This window comes from Tursiops truncatus, chromosome 19 (genome assembly GCF_011762595.2).
Source record: "Tursiops truncatus isolate mTurTru1 chromosome 19, mTurTru1.mat.Y, whole genome shotgun sequence".
Taxonomy (NCBI): domain Eukaryota; kingdom Metazoa; phylum Chordata; class Mammalia; order Artiodactyla; family Delphinidae; genus Tursiops; species Tursiops truncatus.
The window spans coordinates 52,602,389-52,611,734 of NC_047052.1; the positions used below are offsets into that span (position 1 = coordinate 52,602,389).

Genomic DNA, 9,346 nt, shown 5'->3' on the forward strand with positions numbered 1-9,346 from the left:
CATGTATTATATGTATAAGAATAGCTAAGCCACTTTGCTGGACAGCAGACATTACACACAACATTGTAAATAATGTAAATAACTACATTTCAATAAAGAAATTTTTTAAATCTCTGTCATCAAGAAGCTGTCCTTCTGGATATAAAATAGAAACATTTTTTAAAAATAAAGAAAAACATTGAGTGTGTTTGATGGTAACATGTGTCTGGAGAAGCATCGGGCAGGGAGCGAACAGGTGACATTTGGGGGCTGTTTTCTGTCGCTGAGAGTGTGCCCGAGGTGATGTTTGAGCCAAGACTTGAAAGTGGAAGAAAGCAGGTTCTGTGCTCCCCTAAGAGACAATTATCCCAAGGGCTTCCAGGCCAATGCAAGTATCCGGAAGCCTTTGAGGAGAGCAGAGACAGGATTGAACTTTCATTTGAAAAGGATCCTCATGGAAATGCAAATCCAAACTACATTGAGGTATCACCTTACACCGGTCAGGACGGCAATCATCGAAAAGTCTACAAATAATAAATGCTGGAGAGGGTGTGAAGAAAAGGGAACCCCTCGGAACTGTGGATGGAAATGTAAACTGGTGCAGCCACTAAGGAGAACAGTATGGAAGTTCCTTAAAAAACTAAAAATAGGGGCTTCCCTGGTGGGGCAGTGGTTGAGAGTCGCCTGCCGATGCAGGCGACACGGGTTCGTGCCCCGGTCCGCAAGATCCCACATGCCACGGAGCGGCTGTGCCCGTGAGCCATGGCCGCCGGGCCTGCGCGTCCGGAGCCTGTACTCTGCAACGGGAGAGGCCACAACAGTGACGCATACTGCAAGAAAAAAACAGAAAAACAAGAAAAACAACTAAAAATAGAGTTAGCATATGATCCAGCAATCACACTCCTCGGCATATATCCGAAGAAACCTCTAATTCAAAAAGGTACGTGCAACCCAATGTTCATAGCAGCTCTATTCACAACAGCCAAGACATATAAGCAACCTAAGTGTCCATCCACAGAGAAATGATAAGGATGTGAGATATATATATGAATATATATAATGGAATATTACCTAGCCATAAAAAGAATGAAATAATGCCATTTGAAGCAACATGGATGGACCTAGAGATGATCACACTAAGTGAAGTAAGTCAGACAGAGATAACATTATATAATATCACTTTCATGTGGAATCTAAAAACTAATACCACTAAATTCATATACAAAACAGAAACAGACTCACAGACATAGAAAACAAACTTATGGTTACCAAAGGGGAAAGGGGATGGGGGAGGGATAAATGAGGAGTTTGGGACTAACACATACACACCACTATAAATAAAATCGACACTCAACAAGGACAAAGCATAGCACAGGGAACGCTACTCAATATTCTGCAATAACCTATACTGGAAAAAAATCTGAACAAGAATAGATATATGTATATGTATAACTGAATCACCTTGCTGCACAACTGAAACCAACACACCATTGTAAATCAACTCTACTCCAATACAAAATAAAAATGAAACTAAATTGAAAACTAAATAATTTGGAGGCTCGTTAAAAAAAAGAAATTTCCTTTGCACTGACATAGACCATGTGCTTGCCCGTTTGTTCTACATGAAGATGCTACATGGTTTTTATTCTGAAGATGCCATTGAAAGTTTGCGAATCAGCATAGTAGAAGTTAAACAAACATCCCATATCATATTTTTAGAAAATACCCAGTATGCTGCCGGACACTCGGCAATCTCACCACTGATGCAGCTCTAAAGCCCGACAGTGCTGCCTGTTTGGGGAAGTGATGGGCCCGGGTGGGAGCATCTCCTGGGCAGGGACCAGGCCAGCCGTAGCCCTTCTGGTCTCCAGGTCACCAGCCCAAGATGCTCAGTGTTGGGGGAAGGAGTGAAGGCATGATTGGCGGCTGCCTTCACGTCACCCAGGAGCCCCTTCTTGTCTTCTGCCCCAGACGCTCACACAGACCCTAAAGAGCCCGACATCTTGCGGGACCGACCACCCGAGGGTCTAGGTGAGGCTGGGACCCTCCAGGTCGAGACAGGAGCTGAGCGGCTCCCTGGTGTAGACAGCGGTGCTCAGACGGGAGGACCTTAGGAGGCTCGCCGTGTCCTACGCGTCCGTGTCCTCAGAGGCTCTGGTGCTGGAAGGACCCACCCGAGATGGGGGGCAGGGCAGGGCTCTCCTCCTTGCCTGCTCCTCTCTGGGCAGGTCTCCGGGGTCACTGGACTGAGGGGTGTCCGTGCGCTCTGTGCGGAGGGGGGGCCGAGCTCCGGCTTTGCAGTTCCTCTTCTGTGAACAGCTGGGTCTCGTGTTCCTCCCCGGCTTCCCGTGGGTCTCCCCGCAGCCTTACCTCCCTCTCTCCTCCCCCTTCTCTTTTCACACACAGGACGCCCAGAAGCCCTCCGTCTCAGAGATGCTGCCGCTGCTGCTGTCCCTGCTGTGGGCAGGTGGGTGGGCTGCGGGGAGAGGGCTGGGCAGGGCAGGGGCTGTGGCTGACCCTCGTTTCCCCGCAGGGTCCCTGGCTTGGGACAGCAGATACCAGCTGGAAGTGCAGGAGTCCGTGACGGTGCAGGAGGGCCTGTGTGTCCGCGTGCCCTGCTCCTTCTACTATCACTGGAACGGCTGGGACAACTCTGCCCCAGTTTTCGGCTACTGGTTCAAGGAAGGGGCCGATGTGAAGCTGGATGCCCCTGTGGCCACAAACAACCGACATCGTAAAGTTCAGAAAGAGACCCAAGGCCGATTCCACTTCCTAGGGGACCATGGAAACAATTGCTCCCTGGACATCAGAGACGCCAGGAGGAGGGATCAAGGTTCATATTTTTTTCATGTGGAAAGAGGAATGACATTATGGAGTTATAATTATAACAAGCTCTCCTTGCATGTGACGGGTAAGGAGTGGGGTCCGGGAGAGGCCTCAGGGGAAGGACCTGGAGCCCCAGGGCAGGACTCGGATAGGACCCCCTCCTGGGAGGGGTCGGGGGGAGAGCAAGTGGGGGTTCAGAAAGACGGGCTGGACCAAAGCCTGAAGCTTATCTCAGGGCTGCACCTCTAACCCTCCTCCTGACCCCGTCTCCCCCTCTCTTCATCAGCCCTGAACCACACACCCCACATTCTCATTCCTGCGACGCTGGAGGCGGGCCGCCCCGGGAATCTGACCTGCTCTGTGCCCTGGGCCTGTGAGCAGGGCGCGCCCCCCATCTTCTCCTGGACGTCAGCCGCCCTCACCTCCCTGGGCCCCAGGACCCACCTGTCCTCAGTGCTCACCATCACCCCACAGCCCCAGGACAATGGCACCAATGTCACCTGTCAGGTGAAGTTCCCCGCAAGCGGTGTGATCGTGGAGAGGACCATCCAGCTCAGCGTCACCTGTGAGCGCTGCGCCGTGATGCCCGGGGCGTGAGGGGATGGGGGCAGGTGGGCCAGGCCGGAGGTGCTTGGTGCTGTTGCCTGGAGACCCGGCTGAGTAGGAGGGCCTGGAAGGACAGAAGCCCTGTCCCTCCTGCATTTCTGTGGCTTCTGGGTGTGTGTGGGGGGGATGCCTACGCTTATCTCACCCCAGTCCTCTCACTGAGGAAGGAAATCCTGTCTTCCACTCCTAGGTGCTCCACAGAGCCCAGCAAGAGGTGTGTGCTCAGGGGATGGCACAGGTAAGACGGAGCCCCCCCATCCATGGGGCATTGAGTGGAGTGGGGTCTCTTCCAGGTTGGGTCAGAGCTGCACTTTCAGAGCTCAAATGGTGCAGGTCGGGTGTGGTCCTGCAATTAGCCACAAGAAGCCCCCATTAGGTCCCTTCCTGCAGTATCCTCCGACTCTGGTCTTGCCAAAGTGACCCACACCTCCCTCCCTGCCCATTCTAAATATGGGCTTTATCTTTCTCCAGTCACTGAAAGCCTTGCCGCGGGGGGGGGGGGGACATTTTTTAAGTAGACTTTATTTTCAGGAACTGATTTAGGTTCATAGCAGATTCATCAGAAGTTAAAGAGACTTCCCTCGTCCCCACTGCACTTTCCCACACACGCACGGCCTCCCCCCAACAGCACGCCCCGCCAGAGGGTGCCTGTTACAATCGATGAATCTCCACTGACCCGTCATTTTCAACCAAAGTGCATGATTGACATTAGGGTTCCCTCTTGCTGTTGTACATTTCATGGGTTTGGACAAATGTATAACGACATGTATCTGCCATTATAGTATCATACAGAAGAGTTTGATTGTCCCAACATCTCTTTGGACCACTTTTTTGACTGTCAGCCCCTCAGCCCTCACCCTGAGCCCTCTCTGGAGCCCAGCGCTCCCCTCACTGCTGTATTCCCACTGGTCATAACACCTGGTCCCCCATCTGGACAGAGCCCCATTAGGGCTGTCTCAGCAGTGCCCACCACACTGTTGACAGGTGACGCCCAGACGCACATCCCTTGCCCTGAGTGTAGGGGTACCACCAGGCAGGGCCAGGAGAGCTGTCTGGGTCTGACCTGGAGGTCTGAGAAGCTTCCTGCTGCCACCTCCTTCTGAAGGCACAAAAGATCACCGTGGACCCTGAGTGACAGGGCCAACAGAGGCCAGGAGAGCAGATTTAGACCCCCTCCCTGGAAGGAAGGAGAGACAAGGCCCTTCAGCCTCCCACAGTGCTCTCTGTCTCTCTGGAATGTCCACGGGGCCCAGAACCTCATGGCTCTGCTGTGGCCAGGTCTGGAGTCTTTTGCAGAGAGACCCTGGATGGACAAATAGCTGACTCCACGAAGAGCTGAAGTTTGTTAGGAGTATGTGGGCTGGAGAGGAGGTGTGGCATAGACTGTGCCCTTCTGGAGAAGGCTCAGGTCCTACAAATGGTGGGGGAACATAGGGGCTGAACCCTCGGTGGGAAGGGGGGGCACCCCTCTCTATCTGCTACGGAGAGGAGGAGACCTATGCCTGCTCGTCAGGATTGGAATTCTCCCCAAGTCTCTCTTGTCTGCAGGAAACTCGGGGGCCAGGGCAGGAGTGATTGAGGGGGCCCTTGGGGGAGCTGGTGTCACCACGCTGCTTGTTCTCTGCCTGTGCCTCATCTTCTTCAGGTGAGTTGGGTTGGCTGTGGGCCAGGGGAGGAGAAGAGGGGACTGGAGGGGTTGTGAGGACCCAGAGCAAGGCTGGGGCGGTGCAGGGGTAGTGAAGATCCAGCTCGTAGACACCTGGCCAGGCTTGAGTGTGTTCCCAGCCCTGGTCCCAGATCCAGAAGCCGGGAGGGAGAGGGGACCTTGTCACAGTCTTGTTATAAACGCTCCTGGGCTCCCTCTACCCTTTTAATTTTTATTTTTTATTGGAGTAGAGTTGATTTACAATGTTGTGCTAGTTTCTGGTGTACAGCAAATTGAATAAGTTATGCATACGCATATATCCACTCTTTTTTAGATTCTATTCCCATATGTCATTACAAAGTACTGAGTAGAGTTCCCCGTGCTATATAGTAGGTCCTTATTAGTCATCTGCATTATATATAGCAGTGTGTGTATGTCAATCCCAATCTCCCAATTTATCCCACCGCTTTTCCCCCTTGGTAACCATAAGTTTGTTTTCTGCGTCTGTGACTCTATTTCTGTTTTGTAAATAAGTCCATTTGTACCATTTTTTTAGATTCCACATATTAGCCATATAACATGACATTTGTCTTTCTCTGTCTGGCTTACTTCACTCAGTATGACAATCTCTAGGTCCACCCATGTCCCAGAAAATGGCATTATTTTGTTCTTTTTCATGGCTGAGTAATATTCCATTGTATATATGTGCCACATCTTCTTTATCCATTCCTCTGTCGATGGACATTTAGGTTGCTTCCACGTCCAGGCTATTGTAAGTGTGCTGCTATGAACGTTGGGGTGCAGGTGTCTTTCCGAATTATGGTTTTTTCTGAATATGTTGGGCTCACCCTACGCTTGACCTGCCTTAGTCACTCACTCCAGCCTCAAAAGAGATACCCTGTGTCACAGACCCTCGTGTCTCCCAACAGAGTGAAGACCTACAGGAAGAGAGCAGCCAGGACTGCAGTGGGTATGGAGGACATCCACCCTGTCATAGGACCAACTTCCCTGGTGAGTGACACGGGCATCCCGGCAATGCAGCCTGCCCTGCAGATCTCCCGGGGCGGCCCACAGCCCTGCTCCATTCAGCATGTCCAGAAATGAGCTCTTCCCCTTCCTGCTTCTTTGAAAATGTAGGATTTATTATTATTCCTCTGTGTGAGGCCAAGAGATCAGGAGACGATTGCCACAAAAAAGACAGGTAGTACAGTTCCCAAGAGGAGGGGGCGTGCCACACCCTGCAGGGCCATGAGGGGCAGCACAAGGGTCTGTCAAGAGGCAGAGGGAGTGAGGAGGAAACCTGGGCAAGAGATTTTGTGGTTTATGTGGGAAGGAACAGGCAGGGTAAGCAGACTGAGGAATGTCTAGTTGAATGATTTCAGAATGCTCTGGGGTGTAGGGGTTGTCTCTGGTTTTCTGGTACCTGGCCCCGGGGTGATGAGAGCAGGATAACGGTCCAGAGAGTAAGAGTTTGATAAAGGAAGTGGTTTGGGCTGATCGGTTTGCAATATGAAGGGCAGGCTTGCAGGCAGATCCCTTAGAATCCCTAGAACTTGACTAGCACTGGCAGGGGCAATCCCTCGAGGGTTAACAAAGCCCTGGTTGTCAAAACATCAGAAACACATGGTGAATGCATCCCTAAACATACTTCTGCTGGGTTCTCCAATTCATCAATGGTACTCTTGTTCCTGACTCCCAGCCAGAGATCTATCCCTTTCCCCCATCACCTCTTCCTGCACTGATACACTGCAAAGCATGTCTGTTTTTCTTCTAAATACAGCTTGATACAAACACTCCCTTTGAGCTGAGCTCCCCACTTAGTTCTTATCCTGCTGAAGCCTCCCCACCTTCCCCCAAACATCTGCATTACCTGCACCTGCATGCCCTGCATCTGCACTACCTGCTCCTGCATAGCCTGCACCTGCATCACCTGCACCTGCATTACCTGCATCTGCATGCCCTGCATCTGCATTGCCTGCTCCTGCATAGCCTGCACCTGCATTACCTGCACCTGCATGACCTGATCTGCATTGCCTGTGTCTGCATGGCCTGCATCTGAATAACCTGCATCTGCATTACCTGCACCTGCACTGCCTGCATCTGTATTACCTGCATCTGCATTGACTGCATCTGCACTGCCTGCATCTGTATTAGACAGTCGTCCCATCCTGCCCAAGTCTGAAATGCACTGTTTCTCCGCACTGCCAAACAACTTGATTGACATTTAGGGCAGGAAAACCAGAGTCAGCTTTGATGCTGCACTTCTTCCAAACAGGCTTGCTCAAGCAAAGTAAGCTTTTTGCCCCTCAGAATCATTGCCCATCTGCCCCCTTCTCCTCCCGTGTCCGTATCAACCAGCCCTACTCATGCTCATCCTCTGATCCCTGACTTGCATTTATTTCTTGAGCTATGGCTAATGTGGCCATCACTGAGGTCTCTGAGCAAATCCATCATGCATGCATTCACTTATTCCTTCAGCAACTATCTCTCACTTGTTGATTGTTCTGAGCACTTGGGTAATCTCTGTATTTTTACAGAGACAGTGGAAAATGTCCCTTGCTGTCAAGGGCTTACATTTATTGAGGGGAGTGGGGCGGTTGTGGTGAAAGCAATGAACAGGTGAGTAGTGAAAGTATACAGGAAATGAGAGCTATGGAGGGAAATGCAATGGGAGGGACAGTTCTGGGGGTGGGAGGCTTTGAGAAAACCCCTGCAGGAAGTGAAGGAACACAGTGTGAGCCCCTGAAAGAGAGTCGTTGAAGGGCTCTAGACAGAGGGAGCCGCAAGTGCTGGGCTCAGAGGTTGGGACAAGCTGATGCATTGGAGAGACGCATCGCTTAGTCATGACGAAGCCGCCATAAAAATCCCAATAGTATGGGGCACAGGGAGCTTCTGGCTGGCGCACAAGTGGAGGTGCTGGGAGAGTGACGTGTCTTGAGAGGGGGTGGAAACCCTGCACCCCTTCCCACATACCTTGCCCTGTGTATTTCTTCATCGGACTTTTCACGCCTTCCTAAGCTATATCCTTTCATAATAAACTAGTAATCTAGTAAGTAAACGGTTTTCCTGAGTTTTGTGAGCCACTCCAGCAAATTAATCAAACCTGAGGAGGAGGCCCTAGGAACCTCTGATTTATAGCCAGTTGGTCAGAAGCACAGGTGACAACCTGGACTTGTGATTGACACCTGAAGTGGGGGGGAGGCAGTCTCATGGGACTGAGCCCTCAACCTGTGGGATCTGACACTCTCTCCAGGCAGATAGTATCAGAATTGAGTTACATTGCAGGACACCCAGCTGGTGTGGGAGAATTCCTTGGTGTGGGGGTACAAAGAACCCACGCATCTGGTGACAGAAGTGTTGTGAGTGTGATAACAGTGCGAGAGTAAAGGAGAGACACACAGAAGTGAGTTTTTCCATAAACACCCTCCTGTTTACGGAAAACCTCAGGAAACCTCAGAGGGCCAGGGGTTGAGTTTGTGATCAATAGATGTGTGACCTTGGGAGGAACCTACCCTCTCTGAGACTTCGTTTCTCTCCCTGTAACGTAGTAATATTTCCTCCGTAGGTCTGTGTGGGTGCTCAGTAGAACTGGGAAACAATCTATAGCGTTATATGTGTTGGATGACTGAATCAATGGCACCTTCAGAAACGTTTGGTAGCAGAATGGAAGAAGGAATAGATGCTCTGTCCCAGAGTCAAATTCGCTTCCTGGACCCTCTCTCCCTTCTCCCCCCGAAACTACCTTGATCTGACCCCTTCCTTTGCTCTCCATCCAGGATCACCGGCGAGAGTCCAAGTTAGAGGATCCTCCTGACCCCACAAGCTCGGCAGGGGCCACCCCCACCTCGGGGATGGAGGAAGAGCTGCATTACGCCTCCCTCAGCTTCCATGGGACGCGTCATCCTCAGGAGAGCGCCCACTCAGAATACTCGGAGATCAGGACCAAGTGAGGGACCGCACGCAGCATCAGCCTCAGGCAGGACGTCCATTTCCTCTACAGGAAGCGGGACCCACAGGCTAATCCTTAGGGACTTAACATCCCCGTAGGTGATGGGTTTATGAACTACTGTTAGTGCCTTTCCTGCTCTATTGGAACTATCTTAGGCTTTGCATTCAGAGACACCTGGCATCAAACCCACGCTTTCTCATTCAGCAAGAGTATGATATCATGCGCGGCACCTTACCCCGCCATGTCTTGGTTTTCTGCTTTGGTGAAATGGATGTGAGAGGTCCAGCATCACAAGGTTGTTGTGAGGATTAAACGAAAGTACCAAATATGCAACAGAAGTC

General features: G+C 51.2%; 1 protein-coding gene across 1 annotated transcript; it reads left to right on the top strand.

Annotated features, from left to right (window-relative positions):
* The first annotated feature begins 2,283 nt into the window (after positions 1–2,283).
* On the top strand, positions 2,284–9,346 carry CD33 (CD33 molecule). Its single transcript, XM_033845658.2, has 7 exons — positions 2,284–2,446; positions 2,513–2,890; positions 3,092–3,370; positions 3,602–3,649; positions 4,960–5,056; positions 5,986–6,067; positions 8,833–9,346. The coding sequence occupies exons 1-7, from the start codon at positions 2,413–2,415 to the stop codon at positions 9,004–9,006; spliced, it is 1,092 nt and encodes a 363-aa protein (XP_033701549.1). The 5' UTR covers positions 2,284–2,412; the 3' UTR covers positions 9,007–9,346.

Bases quoted from the DNA above. Each gene is read 5' to 3' on its own strand.
- CD33 (XM_033845658.2), top strand. From the start codon at position 2,413: ATGCTGCCGCTGCTGCTGTCCCTGCTGTGGGCAG. The intron at 3,371-3,601 runs GTGAGCGCTGCG...TTCCACTCCTAG, and splicing joins CATCCAGCTCAGCGTCACCT to GTGCTCCACAGAGCCCAGCA. The intron at 6,068-8,832 runs GTGAGTGACACG...CTCTCCATCCAG, and splicing joins TCATAGGACCAACTTCCCTG to GATCACCGGCGAGAGTCCAA.